At 51.9% G+C, this 19198-nt stretch overlaps 1 protein-coding gene across 1 annotated transcript; it reads left to right on the forward strand.

The window, feature by feature from the left end:
• Positions 1-288: 288 nt before the first annotated feature.
• On the forward strand, positions 289-18725 carry AKAP8 (A-kinase anchoring protein 8). The gene is made up of 14 exons (XM_080798961.1): positions 289-384; positions 2894-2932; positions 4380-4412; positions 4883-5159; positions 5588-6077; positions 6575-6704; positions 6940-6986; positions 8071-8104; positions 10062-10149; positions 12359-12500; positions 12843-12936; positions 13385-13515; positions 14807-14902; positions 16993-18725. The coding sequence occupies exons 1-14, from the start codon at positions 366-368 to the stop codon at positions 17452-17454; spliced, it is 2082 nt and encodes a 693-aa protein (XP_080655087.1). The 5' UTR covers positions 289-365; the 3' UTR covers positions 17455-18725.
• The last annotated feature ends 473 nt before the right edge of the window (positions 18726-19198 follow it).

The following is a 19198-nucleotide window of genomic DNA, read 5'->3' on the forward strand; positions in this document are numbered from 1 at the left end:
GTTCGTTTGTTGGTGTGCATCAGGGTCGCCGTAGTTGGGAGTAGTGTGCGCCTGCGCGCGGGACCCGGGAAGGGGTGGAGGTGCGCCTGCGTACTGGTGGCAGGAAGGAAGAGGGAAGCGCCTGCGCGCAGTAAGACTCCGTGGCCGGACCAAAACTCCCAAGATGCTGTGAAAGCCGAGCCCAAGCAACCGGAAGGCCCGCAGGGGCGACAGGGGCGGGTGCGCAGTGAAAGCCAGCCAATGGTGGTGTGCGGGAAGGGTGACGTATGCGCCTGGTCTTCCAGTAGCGGGCGGCGGAAGGTGTGTTGAGCGCATGCGTTCTGTGGCAGCCTAGAAAAAGGCTGCTGGCGGGCCGAGCTGAAGACATGGAGCAGGGCTACGGAGGTTTGTTGGGGTGGCTCAATGCGGGGTGGAGGCAGACGGGTGCTTCCTCAGCAACGCAACTAGGGCTGCGTAGAGGGCCGCGGACTCGGGTCTACGCCGGAGCGCGGTTACTCCAACCGGACCCGCGGAGAGGAGGCCGGGGCGCGCGCGCGCGCTGCTCATTGGACCTAGGAACCGTCGCTCCCGGGGCGCTGCGTGCGGATTGGTCGGCCAGGCTTGAGGAGGCGGGCGGGGTTTGGCGGGCAGACGCTGCGGCGGGCTTCGGGGGGCGCCTTGGGCTGTCCTGGCCGTTTCTACCCCTCAGCCCCAGCTAGGCTGGGCCGGTGGACCCCGCCGCTCGGAGGCCCGCCTTCCCCTTCGGAAGACCACAAAATGGCGGCGCCCGGGGGCGGAGCCACAGCGAGAGCTCGGGCGCGGGGTCCGCGGTTGGAGCCCGAGGGAGTTGGGCTGCCTGTCTCCGGGCTGTGGGGCTTCGCGGGGGCCTGCGCGCGGTGCACGTGGTCGGTCGCGCGGGTCCCGGAAGCCGTCCGGGCGGCGCGGCGTCGGACCTTTCACCTCCAGTCCCGCGGTGCAGCGCAGTGGTTTTGAGCGCGGTCTCCGCAGGGGTCAGTCTCGGCGGACTCCTGCCCTGTGCAGGACTCGTGCTGGCCCAGGGACAAGACTTCGGGGTCAGGTGTTGGGTGTCTTTTTGTGCGTTGGGGGCGGGGAGAGGGGTGGCCTGGAGGTGGCTGAGAGCTGTGAAAGAGGGAATGTGCCTCTTGGGCCTCGGAGCCTGCGGCAGGACGGATCTTCTCTAGCGGCCGGGTCTGGGTGTCCAGAATCAGAGGTTCCTCGGAGGCGTTTACTCCGTGCTGGAAGTCAGGTTTGCCCGGAGGGAGCAGTGGAACTTTGGAATACGTGGGATAGGACTTGACCAGGTGCAGTCCTTATCCAAGTATGTGAGGTTGGAGAAGCAAGCAGTCTGATCTCGGCCGCAACCGCTAGAGAAGGCACAGATCTTAAAAGGTGGCAGTTGTGAGGATCCAGCAGCAGGAACTGCAAGAGAGGTCCTGAGGTGCACGGTGTGCTTTGCCTCCAGGGCCCTGGGATGCCTCACCCTGGCTTCTCCCGTCTTTTCTGCAATCTGACGGGGTCTCGCAATTTTTTGCCCGCTTCCCACCAGATCTCTCAGACAGTAATCCTGCCCCTTGTACACACCCTGAGCAGGAAGAGGTTTTATTCTCCTCACTTCCTGTTTGCCAAAACCCTTCAGGCTCAGTTTAGGTGGTGGGGCCTCCCTGAATCCTTCCTAGCTTTGGCACCTAGAGTTATTTCTCAGGACTTCCTGAGTCTTGACAGTTGTTCTCTGGCTGTAGGAGGTATCTAGATCTGAGTTCAGGTCCCAGTTCTTCCATTCTCCAGCTACAAGATCATGGGCAAGTGAAAGCCACTTGAGCCTCTGGGTACAACAGGGTAATTATTACCCACCTAAAGGGGCATTGTGAGGTCACGTGATTAGCGTATGCTACTTAGACCAGCACCCCGTAGTTGGCGATTTGCTGATAGACTCGCTGCTTGGTCTTTCTACCTCACACGTGTAGAAGGCTGTGTGGCATGGGGAGACTGTAGCCTGGAGAGGGCAAACATCAGCGGCGTGTCTTTGGATCAAGTACCCTAACCTTTAAGCGTTAGCTTTCTAATCTCTGAATGGCATTCAGGGACACTAACGTGTGCTTAGTGCCTGTCATGCGTCAGCACTCATTGGACACTTAGCTAGTGGCTTGGGTTGCTCCCGTGAGAGAGACAGGGTGTACTCCTGTTCTGTAATGTTGGGGATTGTTGATGGGTGTGGATAGCTGCCCTTTCCCAGCTCTGTTTGAGGTTCCAGGGACAGAGAAATGACAGGCCCAGACAGATGCTGTCATGGGAGTCCACAGGGGCAAGGGAAGCCACCACAGAGAGGAGTGCTTAGGGGTCAGTCTCGGTGAGGATATCACGAGGATACCTTAGGCCAGGCTGAAGCCCTGGGACTTGAAGGCCCAGGGGAGCATTGGAGGGTCCAAAGTCACAAAGAAGTGAGGCCTACAGTGGCACTGTTGTCATCTCCAAATTCTGAACCTTGTTTTTCAGTTATGGGGGACTTAGGGCTGCTTAGTGAGCCAAACCGCCCCCAGGGTACGGACACAACTATGTCCTCCTACCGGGCCAGCTGGCATTTTGTCCTGTGTTCTCCTAAGTTGTGGATTGAGACTTAGGCCATGGTCCCTCAGCAGGCTGCCGGCAGAGGTGGCTCCAAAGCCTGTTCTCCCCAACTCTTTCTCTGCTTTGATCTCAGGCAGGTGGAGTGTGGTAAGACAAATCAACCAGCTGTGGAGAACTTGTAGAGGGACAGTGTGCGTTCTGGTGCCTTGTGAGGCTGACGTGGGACTCTCCTTAAAGGCGATCACTTTTGGCTCCTCAGAGCACCTCAGGAGCACCTCTTGTCTAGTGTGACAAATAGGATCCTAACTCACAGTTCTTCTCTTCACAGGCTATGGGGCATGGAGTGCTGGACCTGCCAACACCCAAGGTAGGACCTTATGGGGAGGCACAGATTCCACCCCCCCCGCAGGTCTGATCTGAGGTACCATCATGACAAACCTAGGGACTGTGAACTGTAACCTGGAGAGGCTGACAGGAGTACTGGCATTAGCCTGCGGATCCAGAGACCTTTTCTGTAAAGGGCTACACGGTGAAATTTGTTTTGGCTTTGGGAGCTGCATAGTCTTTGCAATGCAGGAGTCACAGAGATGTTTATAGAGAAATAGATGCGGCTGTGTGCTGGTGATATTTACTTAAGAGCGCTGAAATTTGCATACCATGTAATTTTCATGTGTGTTAGTCTTTATTTTAGGCATTGGGGTTATTCTAAGTAAATAGCGAGGGGGTTAATGAAAGATTTTTATGGCTAACAGACTTTATTTTTCAATAGTTTTAGACTTATGGGATTGAGCAGATAGTACAGGATTCCATACGATCTCTCTACTTTTCACCCCAGGAGTTTCCCTTATTAATATTTAGCATTAGTGGGAAGCATTTATTGTCAGCAACAAGTCAGTGTCGATACACTGTTGTTAGTTATGATCCACAGTTAATACTCACTGGTTGCATGGTTCTGTGAGTTTTGACAAGTATATGAAGGACGCAAAGAATGCATTTCATGTCATGAAATGTTCTTTTTTTTTTTTTTCCTTTTTTTATTTTAATCTGCAACCATTTAAAAAAGTAAAACCCATTCTTAGCTTGCAGGTTGTACAAAAACGGGCAGCGGGCTAGATGTGACGTGGGGGCTTGACTGCCGCCCCTGCTCTGGAATCCAGATCACGAGGCTCTCTATGCCAAAGGACCCAAATGTCCTTCCTGGTGGTGAAGTTTTCTGCTTTTTGCCAGCATTTGTTCCAGGGGATGGGCTGAGGGCCCTCCTTGTTTTCTGAGCAGGGAACTTGCCCCTAGCACCATTGGGGTGGTGGAATCACTTTTTCACCCATCACCAAGTTTTAAAGGAGGAGGCCCTTCATGTCACTAGGGTACATAATGTCCTCTTCCTTAGTTGAGTCAGGGACATGATTTTCCACTGATACATTGTCTGTGCTGATGGTGCCTGAGCTCCAGCTGCTGGTGAGAACTGGCACTTTTGAAGGGCTCTGCCAGGGGATCTGGCCTCTCGGCTGGTGGCCCACGCTGGACACTTCCTGGGAATGCTGCAGCGTCCTTTCCGCTTGTCCTACTGGGGGAGACGGGGCTTGCCTACGAGAGAAGTCTTGGTTATTAGCTGAGTGCTCCACGCAGGAAATGAGTTTTACAGCTGGTGGGCCCTAGCCATTCCTGGCCTTATTGGACAGCCAGGGGTGCCTCCCACAGACTGCCACCTGCGGCCCTGGACCTGTGGGTAGTGGAGTGAGGGGATGGTTGGCGGGGCTGTTTTAGGTACCTTCACTCTGTATACAAAGCTCTTGTCTGTTTTTGTTTCCTCTAAGGTGCCTATGGAACTGGTGTGGCCAGCTGGCAAGGTAGGCCCTCTGGGTGTCTGTGGGTGGGCAAGACGTTCGTCTGGTCAGCCACCCAGAAGGGGTGGGACACAGGGACCTCCCATCCCCATCTCCCATTCTAGCTGGGCTCGTAGCTCTCCTGAAGGCTTGGCAGGTCCAGGCATTCTCAAGGAGAACTTGTTGGAGGCCAGGGTTGTGGTTGTGTTCTGGGAGCAGCAGCCCCCACTGCCACTTGTGGGTTCTCAGCCATCCCTGGCTTTGGATGGGGAACAAGACTTCGGATCTGGCATGGAAAATCTACCGCTCGTTGCTGAGGCTGCGTCCCTTCCCTTCTCCTGCTGCCTTTTGGCAGGTGATGTGCACAGTGTGGGGTGATGCCAGCGACACTTTGTTCCTTGACACTCTTCCTTCTGTATGGGTAGTGTGTGCTTCTCCCCAAATGTGTCTGCTATAGACTGACTTTGTGGCTTGGCTCTTCCTCCCCGTGGCAGGTTATGAAAACTACAATTATTATGGCACACAGAACACCAGCGTCAACACAGGAGCGACCTACAGCTATGGCCCAGCCTCATGGGAGGCCACCAAGGCCAGTGATGGCCTGGGAGCTGGGGGCCCTGCCGTGCACATGGCTTCTTATGGCCCAGAGCCGTGCACCGACAATTCCGACTCCCTCATTGCCAAGATCAACCAGCGTTTGGACATGATGTCCAAGGAAGGAGGCAGGGGCGGGAGCAGCGGCGGTGGGGAGGGCATGCAGGACCGGGAGAGGTGATTATGGACCTGAACCCTTCCCTGAGGATCCCCCCCCCAGCCCCGGCTTTGTGCAGATGACAGTGGGCACCCCCTCTTCTGGGGAGGGCTTTTCCCCAGCTCCCTCCTGAGTGTGGAGTAGATGAATTGGGCAGAGGCATCGCAGTGGGACTATTCGTGTCCGGGGTAGTGGGGCTTAGCTAAGCTACACCAGTGCTAGACTCTTCTTATTTCTGCGTCAGGTACCTGTAGATCTTGTTCTTGTGGCCCAAGGGTTTCATGTACCTCATTCAGCAACATCCAAGGGGGTTTGTGTGTTGTGCCTTCTCAGCATTGAGGAGACCTCTGTGGTGGTGTGGTGTGCTGTTCTGAATATAGGGAAGCCAGCTGTGAAGGAGACCTGGGCTTGTACCTGGATTGTAGTGACGGTTATGCTTCCTTTCCAGCTCCTTCCGCTTCCAGTCGTTCGAGTCCTATGACTCCAGGTCTTGCCTCCCCGAGCACCATCCTTATCGCCCCAGCTATAGCTACGATTATGATTTTGATCTGGGGCCTGACCGAAACGGTGGCTTTAGCAGTCAGTACAGCGACTGCCGAGACCCAGCCCGTGAGCGGGGCTCCCTTGATGGCTTCATGCGGGGCCGGGGCCAGGGCCAGGGCCGCTTCCAGGACCGGAGCAACCCCAGCACCTTCATGCGCAGCGACCCTTTCATGCCGCCTGCAGCCCCCTCAGAGCCCTTGTCTGCTCCCTGGACAGAACTGAACTATGTGGGTGGGCGGGGCCTGGGAGGCCCCTCCCCCAGCCGGCCACCGCCTTCCCTATTCTCCCAGTCTGTGGCCCCTGACTTCGGTGTGATGGGCATGCAGGGGGCTGGTGGTTATGACAACTCGGTGTCCTACGGATGTGGCCGGTCACAGACCCGGATGAGGGATCGGGTAAGCCCTCAGGAAGTTCTAATCTGCCTTCTTTTCAAACAGCTGGGTGGAGGCAAATTTGTGTCCTCTAAGATTCACTCATTTTTAAGTGCACGATCAAGTTTTAGTAAAAATGTACAAAATTGTGCAGCCTTCACCAGCATCTGATTTTATAACATTTCCATCAGCTGGGAAAGATGCAAACCTCTGCCATTAGCGGTCACTCCCCATCCTCGCCTCCAGCCTTGGCAAGCACTCATCTGCTTTCTGTCTTTGTAGAGTTGTCTCTCCCACCCTTTCATGTGAATGCAATCACATAACGTGTGGCCTTCTGTGTCTGACTTCTGCTCGGCATGAAATTGGGGATGGGGGCATGGCTCAACTATGTCTTCTTCCCTTGTTTTCTGAAAATATCTTTTCTGCCTCTTCTCTGATGTTACAACCTCTCCATTCTTCATTTCTCTGGGGTATCTTCATGGTCCGGGTAAGCGGTACATCAGATGTGCTTGTGTCTATAGCCCAGGCGGAGAGGGTTTGACCGCTGTGGCCCAGACGGCATGGGCAGAAAACGGAAGCAGTTCCAGATCTACGATGAGCCAGATGCCAAACTGGCCCGGGCTGATAGCGAAGGAGATTTTTCTGAAAACGGTAGGCCCCGGGGGGTGTAGGATGAGTCTGTTTCCTGCTCAGTGCTCTACCTGCCCGCCCATACATACAGTGGACAGGTGTTGAACTCGAGGGTGGCGCATGTCACCCACTCTCCCGTGGCCCCCACTGCAGTTAGCGCAAGCACGGTCACTCTGAACAGTGAGCCTGGGAGGGTGAAACAAGGAGTGGACCAACTCCCAAGGGGCTGACTTTCTCTCTCCTTTGTGTCTGGTAGATGATGGAGCTGCTGACTTCCGGTCAGGAGATGAAGAATTCAGGGGTGTAAGTCCCATCTTCACTGGTCACCCTTTTTTGTTTCTCTAGTGTGGGATTTCTTTATTTAATTAGCCTTTTTCTCCCAAAGAGGCAGGAACAGCTTCTGTGGTAGACTTGATTGCTTTGTGAGTGTATTTAATAGCCTGACTTGTAGCTAGGTTTCTAAGAGTTTTGCACTCATGACAATCCTTCCCTTCTTGAAAAAAGCCCCGGCCATTCCTGTGTCGTCAGTGATTTGCATAGCCACACACGGGCTGTGTGGGCCGAGGCTTTCAAACTCGTGTCTGCCACTCCTGTGCTGGTGCTCAGCTGCCTCCTTGTCATCAGCCTTTAAAGCCAGTCACAGGAGCTAGGCATTAAAGGCCACCCCTGAGCCATGACCACACACGAGCACCTAGGTGGTGAGTCTTTGCTGCCCCTGCAAACTCTAATTCATGTCTGGGGGTAGCTTGGAGACCTGGATGTGTGGAGGCTTCGACCGAGTGCTTCTGATGGTCAGATTGGGGCGGGGTGGGGGGGGGTGTCTCACTCGCTCCCTAATTGGTTTGCTTAGATCTTGAGTCTGGGAATCTCTGTGTCTCTGCTGGTGACTTATTTAATCTTGAGCTGAATGCCTAAGAAATGGGCGATGTTTCGATTTTCAGTTATAGATGCATCATTTTTAATGCACACCTGGTTTGTTACAGCCTTTGGTAAATATGAACAGAAGGCTGGGGAACATGGTAAAGCCCTTTTTCGGTAAAGCGTGCTGGAGCTAGCATCCTGTCAGTCAGGGTTTCTTGACATAGAGCTGATGGATGGGCTCTTGGCACTCCCACGTGCAGAACTGCGCAGGTACACATTTACCAAGGGCAGTTCTTTAGCCGTAGAAGAACCAGAAAAGAGCCAGTGACTTTACTAGAAAAGCAGTTGGTCATTGCAGAATCTCAGAAGGCAACCAAGAGCAGTGACAGAACACACTCAGACTTTCCTACTGCCCTAGGACTTGTTCTGACACACTGTAACCAGGTGGTGGCAGGGTGCTAGGTCGGTTGTGGAGAGTTATGGAAACTCCACCTCATAGTCCGACTTTGTGTGTTCCCTTTTTCAGGAGGATGAATTCTTCGACTCCGGGAGGCAGAGAGGTAGGCATTGCTTGGTGTGCCTCTGAGCTTTCCCATGTGTGCTCAGCTCCCAGCCGGGCTGGTCTTCTGAGCAAGCCTGGGGCCTGGATGCAGGGACTGGTGGTTCAGGGCAGAAGAGAGGCCGTGGCCACTGGGTGGGCCTTGGCCATGGAGCTCACCGTGAGGCCTTACTCCAGTGCTTAGAAGAGCACTTGCTGGAAACAGATCTGTTTGCCTCACTTGATGGCAGGCTGTGGCGGGTGGGTGGGGGGACACCTCATTTCTGAGTGTCTACAACAGCTTGCAGTGGTAGGGAAGGGAGAGTCTCAGAAATGAAAGAAAAGGCGCTCTCCAGCCCATCTTCTGTGTTACCTATTGGCCAGTGCAGATCCCTCTACTGTCTTTTCCTGGGCTTCTTTCTTTCCTCATAGTTCCTCGGCTACCAGCCCAGGCTTGTGCCCTCAGCTTCTGTGGTGGGGATGCTGGCAGCAGCAGTCCTCCTGCTGCGCGGGACGGTTTAGACACCTGCCCCGGTTGGGAGCTGGGGGTGGAGGGAGGGGAGACCTGTCAGGTACACCCAAGCCCGGGATCCTCCAGAGACTGTCCTTGCTCAGCAGGGCTCACCAGTGCCCTTGCGGGGCACCTGCAAGTCCAAAGTAAGTGGCAAGAGCAGAGCAAAGTTAAGCCTTTTCGATGGGCCATGGAGAAGCAGCCTGAGACTATGTGGCCTTGAGCTTACCCAGAAACCACTTGTTTCTTTTCCTGTTCCCATGGGTCTGTCCGTAGCTGGTTTTCCCCAAGAATCACAGGCTGCCTCCTTTGTGGCTCTGCTCCCGTCAATCTGCAGGCCCCTGGCTTAGATCCTCCTCCTGTGTGTTCAGGCCGAGCCACCCTGCTGAGATCCTCCCGCCTCAGTCCTGAAGCAGTTAAGCCTGTAGCTTGGGACCACACAGCATTTAGCAGCTCGTGCAGCAGGGCAGATGCTAAAGCAAAGGTGACATGTTTATTGCGCGCAGGTCCTGCTGCCTACCCGGGATGACTTTGCTATTAAACAGCAGTAATAGTTTCAGGCAGTGACCTCTTGCCAAAAACCCCACACGCCCTTTTGAGAGGCTTCTGAGCAGCGCACGCCGGTCGCCATCTTCGTGGGACAGTCTCGTGACTGGCATCAGGGGTAGGGGTTACAGTTCAGATGCTTATCCAACCTTTCCTTAGTGTCTGGCCCTGGCCCTGAGCCGCAGTGGCCTGGCCTGGCCTGACGCTGGGACGCTGGGCTGCACAGCTCTTGGAGGAGCTCCTGCACTGGCCCCAGGGGACGACGGAGGACCAGTTGGTCTCTTCCCACTTTTGTTTCTAGGACTGCTTCCCTCGTAGCTCTGGGAAGGCCCTAGATGGACTGTTTTTGTGAGTGGAAGATAGAGTTTGGGCCAGCAAGGACTGTCAGACCTGCTGAGGCCCTAGTTCAGAAGAGGCTGACGGGACAGTCGTCATGGTCCACCTAGAGGTGGGACGGAGGGCGGTAGAGTGGCTTGCTTTATTTTCTGAGGCCTTCCAGCTGCTGCCTCTTTATCTGGGAAGAACTGCTTCTCTCTCTCCTTAAGTGACTTTGGGAGAAGACCCAACGGTAGGGCACTGGATTGGAAAAGCAGGGTAGGAAAGGACAAGAGAGCAGGTGGGCCATGGTGTGAGTGGGATGGGCGGACTGGGTCTTTGGCCCATCCCAGCCTTATCAGGCCATGGGGGGGAAGTAAGGTGACTCCCTGGGAACTCCCAAGGGTTCTCATCAAAGGCGCATCCCTGTTGGGAGCCTTTGACAGACTATTGGTGCCTCAGGGTGTCCTGACCCTGCCCTGTGTGGAGGCAGCGGCGGGTACAGGGGTGTAGTGGCCATGCTGTGGCCCCCACCCCCATCAAGGCCCTGGTGCTCAGCTCCTCTGTGGGCTCCTCAGGGCGTCTGGAAGGAACTTATCTGTTGCAGGAGAGAAGGACGATGAGGATGATGAAGTAAAGAAGAGAAGAGAAAAGCAAAGGAGGAGAGACCGGATGCGAGACCGAGCGGCCGACAGGTGAGGAGGCAGGCAAAGTGGGAGGTTGGCCGGAAGCTGGGCACTGTCAGGGTTCTCTGGAGCCCATCTGTCTTCACTCCACAATGCAGGAGCAGGTTGGTTTGATCTGCCTCTGGAGCCTGTCAGGAAATCCGAGTCAGGTGGAGAGGAGACAAAACTGGGGAAACAGATGGCATTCTGTTCTTGCCAGTGGGTCTCTGTGGCCCGCATGTATCCAGCAGGGGGCTCTCTTGCTCTCTGCTCCCCTCCGGGGAGTTTCCTTGCCCCTGGTTTGTATGTGTCACTCTGGAGAGGTGAACTTCATTCAGCAGAACTCCTAAGAAGGTGCTTTGGTGTCTTACAAAATCCAGACCACCTCCAGAGTTCAACATGGCAATTACGTATGCAAGGATAGTACCTTACAGATTTTGTCTCTAAACAGAAAAAGAATTGCAAAAGTGCGAAGGCTGTTGGTGTGACCACACCATGTGCCTCTCTGTCTCTCCAGTGATCAGATGACTACTGACTAGAGATAAACTACTGGTGGCCACGGGAGCCCTTGGTTGCTCAGGCCTTGACCACATGTGGTTTTTCTCTACACACAGGCTCTCCTTCTGTCGTAAGGGGGGTCCTTGCCCTTAAGGCTCAAATGGGGTGGTGCTTTTTCTGTGCAAATAAATGCAAAAGAAACTTTAGCAAAAGAGCCAACAGTTGGGGTGCCTGGGTGGCTCAGTGGGTTAACCCTCTGCCTTCAGCTCAGGTCATGATCTCAGGGTCCTGGGATTGAACTCCACATCTGGGCTCTCTGCTCAGCAGGGAACCCCCCTCCCCTCTCTCTCTGCTGCCTCTCTGCCTACTTGTGATGTCTCTCTCTCTCTCTGTCAAGCAAAGAAATTCTTTTTTAAAAAAGTTTTTAAAAAAGAGCCAACAGTAAAGCAAGAAAGCCAGAAGGTAGGATCTTCTGAGTGTTAAACAGAAATTCATCAAAATGCTTGTTTTCAAACAGATGAATACATGATGGCTAGATCAGATTATTTTCATGCCCCAAGAGAACTGAGATGACTTTTTCAGAAGGAATCTTTAGACTCTACCCTAGGGACAGAAGGTCCTCAAAGAGACTTGGAGAGATTGTTACAGGGGAGGTAAAGCTGAAGCAGGAACCCCACACTTCTTTGATAGCTTCCTGATACCCGTTTGTACTCATAGGGCCCTAGAGCTTTTTCCTTCATTCCTCTGTCGAGGGGCGTGCCTGAGTGGCTCAGTCGGTTGAGCATCTCCCTTGCCTTCAGCTCGCGTTGTGATCCCAGAGTCCTGGGATCAAGCCCCAAATCGGGCTCCCTGCTTGGTGGGGAGCCTGCTTCTCCCTCTCCCTTTGTCTCTCCCCCAGCTTGTGTTGTCTCTGTTGCTCACTTTCTGTCTCTCAAATAAATAAAATCTTTAGGGAAAGAAAAAAATCATTCCTCTGTCGAGAGTATATGCAAAACCAGGTGTCTTGTGCCTTGTATGGAGGTCAGAAGCCAGGCATTGGGAGCCGGCAGAAGTCTGAGTTGGTAGATGTGGAATCCTGAGTGCCACAGGGCCTATGCTGTTAGCCCAGATACACCAAAGCCGCCTGGGCAGAGCAGAGGGAAGCAGCGCCCCCACTGTGTGGACATAGGGCTTTGTTGGCTGTTCTCTCCTTGTCTTATAGCATGATTACATTTGTGAGGTTTTTAAAGTATACAACAAAGATTATGGTTTTTAGCTGTAGAATTTGATAATGATAGGTCTTAATGTTAAGTCCCAGGGGAAAATTGTTCTTGGGTTTTGTGAGTTTTAGATCGTAGAAGGTCTTCAGGAATTTCTCCCTCACACTAAAATGAGGTTCCCATGTGTTATCCTGGTGGCGCAGGAAGAAGTTACAGAGTTAGGTACTACACCCGCATCCCTTCCTCCCCAAGCGGTGGTCTGGGGCCTTCAGGGAGTCCACAGTTTGGAAAGTCTCCACCTTAGTGTCTTCTCTTGTGGGCCCTTGGGCCAAAAAGACTGGTGTGGTGCATGAATCATTTTCCTAAAACACTTGCAAGATTACACCCCCATTCTCAGGATAGGGAGACCTGGGGCGTCTGCTACTCTGATGCCCCACACGAAGTCAGAAGTCTTGGTAAATTGCTTCCCCGTTTCCATTTCCACTCTGACCAAAGATGAGCTGATTATTGTTATGTCATCATTCTTTTCGTCTTTTTTCCAGGATTCAGTTTGCTTGTTCTGTGTGCAAGTTTCGTAGCTTTGAAGATGAAGAAATCCAGAAGCATCTGCAAAGCAAATTTCACAAAGAGACACTGAGGTTTATCAGTACCAAACTCCCTGACAAGACGGTGGAGTTCCTCCAGGTAAAGCACACTTGGCCTCAATCGCTGTTTCCTGATGGTCCTCCAGGAATTGATCCCTCACAGAGAAGGGAAAGGGAAGGGAAATAAGAGGCCTGGCCATTTCAGAATAACAGCATACAAGTTCCAAGTCAGAGGGACAGCTAAGCACTCCAGCCATTGTAGTTCCCATGAGTTGAGCCCACAGAGCTGCTTGGACAGGCGTCTTCCCATCTGTGGGGTAGCTGAGACAGAGCTGTCCTCTGCTGGGGGCTTGGTACCCACCTTGGTGGACACCCTGTGGTGTAGCTGGGAGAGGCACACACACCATGCTGTCCTCGTTTCATTCGGTGACATCTCCTCTAGGAGTATATCGTAAACAGGAACAAGAAAATTGAGAAGCGGCGTCAGGAGTTGATGGACAAGGAAAGCACAAAACCCAAACCAGATCCTTTCAAAGGTGAGTTGTGATGCTGGGGTGCGCCATTCCATGTGCTGCTAAGACATGAGGCACAGTGCAGAGCCAGCCCAGCGCAGGGCTGCTGAGAATGTGATGGGAGGATCCTCGGGTGGGACACTTAGCGATGGAAAGAACCTTGTGAGCATGGCCTGATGAATGTCACAGGGCTGCTGGCAGCTTATTGGACTGATAGGAAGCCCTCTGGTGTTTTTTCCTTCTTTGTGTGAAAAAAAAATGACGAGAAGGATGAAAAAAATTGAAGATCTCCAGGTATAGAAGGGCTTCTGTCCATACACCCATGCTGGAGGGCAGGTGATGGCCCCACAGATGGTGTCCTAACCTGGTCCTTCGGGACTGCTGGGAGCATATGGGGGCCCTGCTGGGGGCAGGAGGAGAGCATCACTTGCCAGCTGTCCCAGATCGCACCAGACTTGGGTTCTATCTACAGGGATTGGCCAGGAGCACTTTTTCAAGAAGATAGAGGCCGCTCACTGCCTGGCTTGTGACATGCTGATCCCCGCACAGCATCAGCTCCTTCAGCGGCACCTGCACTCGGTGGACCACAATCACAACCGCAGGGTGAGTCCCCTCCCTGGGCCAGGCCAGGTTGGGACCTATATGCCGCCAGCGGTGGGGCGCAGAGCCTTCTGTGTCTTGCAGGGAATGCTGGCATCTTCAGGCAGTCTTGACGGAGTCCTCTGAGTCTGTGATTTCTACTAAAATGTGAAAAAAATGTGTTGCTTAGGGTTGACTTAGAGTAGCTGAAATTCTCCTGGTTGAGAATGTTCCCTTTAAACCACACAAGTGAGTTTCCCAGTTGGTGACAAACTGGGTTTCCTAGGAGCAGAGGCTGAGGGCTGTTCAGAGCACGGTGGCCTAGGGGACCCATAGTTAAGAACTGACTTGTTCCTACTTAGCTGATGGGGCCCAAGACTAAATGTGTAGCTTGGTATTAGCAGGGGTTTTTTGTGTGTTTGTGGTTTTTTAAAAGATTTTATTTATTTATTTGAGAGAGACCATGAGAGGGGAAAAGGTCAGAGGAAGAGACAGACTCCCCGTGGAGCAGGGAGCCAGATGTGGGACTGGATCCCGGGACTCCGGAATCGTGACCTGAGCCGAAGGCAGTCGCTTAACCAACTTAGCCATCCAGGAGCCCGGTTTTAGTTGTTTTGTTTTGTTTTTTTGTTGTTTTCATAAAGAGTCAAATCACAGACTTTGGCTTTGCAGGCCCCAGGGTCTCTACCACCTCAAGGCTGCTGCTGGTGGGCAAAAGCAGCCAGAGTCCAGATGTAAAGCATAGGCGTGGCCACATTTGGCCCATAGCCTCTGGCTTGCTGAGCCCTGGTTTAATGCCTGTCCTTACTCCTGCCTTAGAATCTGCTAGTTTATGAAAGATCATCCAGAGAGCATCATACCAACAAGGGGTTATCATTTGAATGGGTCGAGCTCTAAAACAGCCAAATAGTTGCAGCATTCCTACTTCTGTAGCTGAATTTGTCACTGTAACTCAGAAAACTGAAAAGAAAAACTTGCCCTTCTGCCACACCAAGCCCACACAGCACCTGTGTGTCTGCAGGTGTCCCCATTCTGTCCTTGCTCATGCACATGGGACCTGGATGTCTGTGGTGTCCCTGTGCTCTTATCTTTTATCGGACTTTTCTGCATTGTCTCATGTTCTCAGTTCCAGTATCCCTCCAGGGCCACCTTTCTCTCATTACTGGAGTTTGGCATCAGACCACTTGCCACGAGGACTACCATCCTCGTCCTATCTCGGGCTGACCCCAGGTCAACTCAGGGGAGCCTGGCTACTTTTTCTCGCCCCGCTCTGTGTACACCATGTGTAAAAGTTCTCATTTGGTTCCATTTGCAGTTGGCTGCTGAACAGTTCAAGAAGACCAGTCTCCATGTGGCTAAGAGTGTTTTGAACAACAGACACATAGTGAAGATGCTGGAAAAATATCTCAAGGTTCGTGCTTACGAGTGCAGCGGACAGGAGAAGCTTCTGGAGTGCAGGATGAATCTGCAAGTGTGGAGCTGCATCCAGAGCGCAGTATTTAGCATTTCTGAGTCTCGGGAAGAACGGCCAGGTGCAGGAATGTTTCGGGCCGGGTTTCCTGCACCTCCGCACTTGCCCAGGGTCTGGGATGTGGTCCTGCTTGATTGGTCTGTGTGGCAGTGCAGGCTCACCATAAGAAACCTCGAATATCTGCGAAATACTGAGCAAGTGATGCTGAGGTGCTTACAGGGAAATCCAGGTTAGGTGATGCTTGTAAAGGAAAGAAGCCAGGAAGAGGTTTTGCAGCAGAGGCAGCTATCCGTGAGCCAAGAGCGCGAGGGGGAGGAAGGGCCAGTGCTGCCACAATACGGAGCCTTAGTGACGGGAGCAGAATAGTAGAGTTCCAGACAGGGTGCCCTGGAGCGAAGCCCAGCTGGGACAGCCCCTGCTTCCTCCTTGGGAAGCCCATTTGCTAAACACTTCACCCCCGGCTTCAGCGTTGGGGGTGCAGAGTTAAGCACCAGCACAGCCCGACTACGAGGACCTGTTTGCTAGCCTCTCGGTTCTTAAATTCTTCTCTTCGTGCCAGCCATTAAAGGCATAGAATCTGAATAACAATTTAAGAGCGGTGGCTGGTCAGTGCTTTTGTTTGTATTTTATTTTAAAGATTTTTTTTCTTTTTTTGAGATTTTATTTATTTATTTGACAGAGAGACGGCAAGAGAGGGAACATAAGCAGGGGGAGTGGGAGAGGGAGAAGCAGGCTTCCCCCCTGAGCAGGGAGCCCAGTGCGGGACTTGATCCCAGGACCCTGGAATCACGACCCAAGCCGAAGGCAGATGTTTAACCAACCGAGCCGCCCAGGCGCCCCGATTTTTTTTTTCTTAAGTAACCTCTGCACCCAGTGTGGGGCTTGAACTCCTGACCCTGAGGTCAAGAGTCATGTGCTCCCCTGACTGAACCAGCCAGGCGCCCCCTAAATACTGTATTTTTAAAATCCATTTCTTGATATGCTAATGATGTTTACATTTCCTAAACTAGAGATAGTTTTAGCTGAATTTTGGCTTTTGAGAGTCAGATTTGGATTCTGTCCTGGCCTGGGGCACCTGTATAACCAGGGCTGTGTACTTAAATGACACTAAAATTTAAAATAGTCTTTTTTGTTTCAATTGGGTTAAGAAATCCTAAGTCTTTTTGAACCTTTCTTCACTATTATATGCTTGAATAAAAAGTGTAAAACGGGGGCAGTTGTATTAAATATTTGTAAATAGGGGCGTCTGGGAGGCTCACTAGTCGGTTAAGTGTCTGCCTTTACCTCAGGTCATGATCCCAGGGTTCTGGGATCAGGCCCTGTGTCAGGCTCCTGGCTCAGCGGGGAGTCTGCTGCTTTTCCTGCCCCTCCCTCCCATGCTTGCTCTCTCACATGCATGCACACTCTCTCTCTTTTTTTTAAGATTTTATTGATTGATTTGTCAGAGAGAGACATAGCAAGAGAGGGAAGAAAAGCAGGGAGAGCATCAGCTGAGGGAGAAGCAGGTTCCCCACTGAGCAGGGAGCGTGACTCGGGGCTTGATCCCAGGACCTTGATCATGACCTGAGCCGAAGGCAGACACTTAACCAACTGACCACCCAGGTGTCCCTCTCTTTCTTTCTTAAACAATTAAAAGTATTTAAAATAAATCAATATTTGTAAATCATTCTAAAATATATTAAAAGCTTTTGAATGAGGGAGGAGAAGTACATCTTTCAAAAACCCATTGTGAATATTAAAATTACTAGTATGCAAAACAAGAATAGCCCCTGATTCTGCCTTCCCCATTCTGCTCTAGTCCTAGCTAACCAAATAAGAAAATAAGAGTTAAAAGACAAAAGGTGCAAAACAGTTGCAGTGAGGCTTTTCTGAGAAGCCTTTTCTGAATCCGGAGGTGCTGAGCACCTGTCGGGCGCACTCCCCGGCTGTAGTGGGAAGTGTTTCTCTTGTTGGCTGTTCAGCATAAAAACACGGCACCCCAGGCCCCCTTCAGTCTCCCTCTGCCCTGACTTACTGCTCTTCCTGGCCAGGGTGAAGACCCTTTCACCAGTGAAGCTGTCGATCCAGAAATCGAAGGAGATGACAATTTAGGAGGTGAGGAGAAGGAGGAGACACCCGAGGAGGTGGCCGCGGAGGTGTTGGCTGAGGTCATTACAGCAGCAGTGAGAGCCGTAGATGGGGAAGGAGCGCCGGCTCCAGGAGGCAGTGACGTGCTGGCCCAAGGGGAAGGCCCCACGGACGCGGCCCAAGCCGCTTGCGGTCCCCACTCCGAACAGCTGGTGGGAGTGGAGGAACCATGTGGTGTGGCCTCCGAGAAGGGCAGCGCCGAAGCGGAGGCAGGAGGTGAAGCCGCCAAGGCCGGAAGGGACATGCAGGCGGCCGCAGCGGAGGCGGAAGGCCCTGTGAGGGTCGTGACTCCAGCCCCGGCTGTCGCAGAAGCCGAAGCAGAACAGACTGATGCGGACCCCAAAGACGTCCCTCCCACAGAGTGACCCTCCTCCCTGTCACCAGGGACGTGTTTCATCACACGTGGCTCTTTTCTCCTTTTGTTTGTAAGCAGAACTAGGGTGTGTGTTTCTGGAACATGCTGGAAACTTTGGTGAAGAGACCCAGCCGTTTGCTTCAAAAAAGTGTACCTCACGGGCTTGTGTTCTAGAGTTGTATGGCTTTCTGCCTCAGTTCGAAGGCTGCAGAAGTTGTACATTCCCTGTGGCTGTGAAGTCTCTCTACACTGCAGTTGGAATAATAAAAGTTGGGTAATTAGATTTTGATGATAGTTTGCTTGTTAAATACAGCAGCTGGCTGAATGCCCTTTCTATTTTATTTTTTCCTGAGAGCAGCTTAATACTGGGATATATCTTGCTTTATACAGGATTTTTTTTTTTTTTTTAAGTTTTAAGACTTTGCTTTGGCTTCCGTTTTTGACCTGCTTCGGTAGCACACTGCGTGTGGTGTGTGATCCTCACAAGATGTAGCAGGATCTTGTGAACACGACGTTGGTTCTGGCATATCCATGAGCTCTGCTTGAAGGCCTCATGAATTTGGTGGACCTGCGCCCTCGGACGCCCGCCCACCAGCCCCTCCAGAACAAGGACGTTTTGCCTAGGGCATTATTCTCCCAATCTCTGTAGTCTCTGGTGAATCACTCTGTAGCTTGGAGGGTTTTTGTGTTTGTCTTTTTTTTTTCCTCTCTTTTTTTTTTTTTTAACCTCATTTGTGTTCTCTGTTATTTCAGGGTTTTTGTTTCTGTTTTTCCTTTAAATTGAGTTACTACTCCTTAAGTATATTTTAAAAAAAAAAAAAAAAACTTAGTATCACTCCCATGAATAGAAAATACATAAATTGCCATAGATAGATGCTATCTGTAAGAAATGAATATAGTGAAATAAACACATTGCAGATAAATACTATTCCTTTAGAGGTTTCTGAATCTGTGGGAAAGGAAAGCTGGCACGTGTTAAAGGGTAGCAAGCAACAGTCACACTTAAATATTATCAAAAGAAGTCGAAGATACTTCCCTCTGGAAATGCTGCTTCTGGGTCTGTTTTCCCTGCAAACCCTTAACGGTCTCCCTGGGCGAAGCATTGGCCAGAGGGAACTGGCGAGATGGTAGGAGACTCCATGAGCATCTGCTGCGTACCAGGTGCTCATTCATGATAAAAGTAAGAGACAGGCCCTGCTCTCAAGGACCTTTACTGGAAATGTGAGATGAATATTTATGAAAAGTCAGTATAAGAATTAGAAACAAATAAATTGCTCAGTAAGCAAGAAAATGGTGTCTCTGAATTGTCTGTGCCCGTCGTCACTACTGTTACCGTCACTACTGTCACATTGGTGTGCCTTACCCACAGGTTGCGGGTGCCCTTTGAAGTTTCTTCTCTTGAGGCAAAAAGGTTGGTGGCATTGAACATCAGTAGTCTCAGAAAGGGTAACAGAACTCTGAAACTGCTCTTTTGTCTCATAAATAATCCGAGGCCTAGCCTTAAACCAATCTAAATTTCAGCATAGTTCCCCTCTTGCCCAGTGTGAAAGGACACAAATCATTTTACTTCTAAACTTGGCTTAAACCAGGCCCTCATTCCCCAAGATGGGAGCAAGCACTTGGATTGCACTAAGGGATGCCCTTCTGTCTCCTAAGGGGACAGGAATAATCTGCAGGCCCCTCACTTTAATCATTTCCCACTGGTCGACGAGAAACCTGAGGGGAAGTGTAAGTATTTAGGGTCATCTCCTGAA

Source organism: Martes martes, assembly GCF_963455335.1.
Source record: "Martes martes genome assembly, chromosome: 1".
Classification (NCBI taxonomy): Eukaryota; Metazoa; Chordata; class Mammalia; order Carnivora; family Mustelidae; genus Martes; species Martes martes.

Bases quoted from the DNA above. Each gene is read 5' to 3' on its own strand.
- AKAP8 (XM_080798961.1), top strand. The intron at 12,501-12,842 runs GTAAAGCACACT...CATCTCCTCTAG, and splicing joins AGACGGTGGAGTTCCTCCAG to GAGTATATCGTAAACAGGAA. The intron at 12,937-13,384 runs GTGAGTTGTGAT...TTCTATCTACAG, and splicing joins CAAACCAGATCCTTTCAAAG to GGATTGGCCAGGAGCACTTT.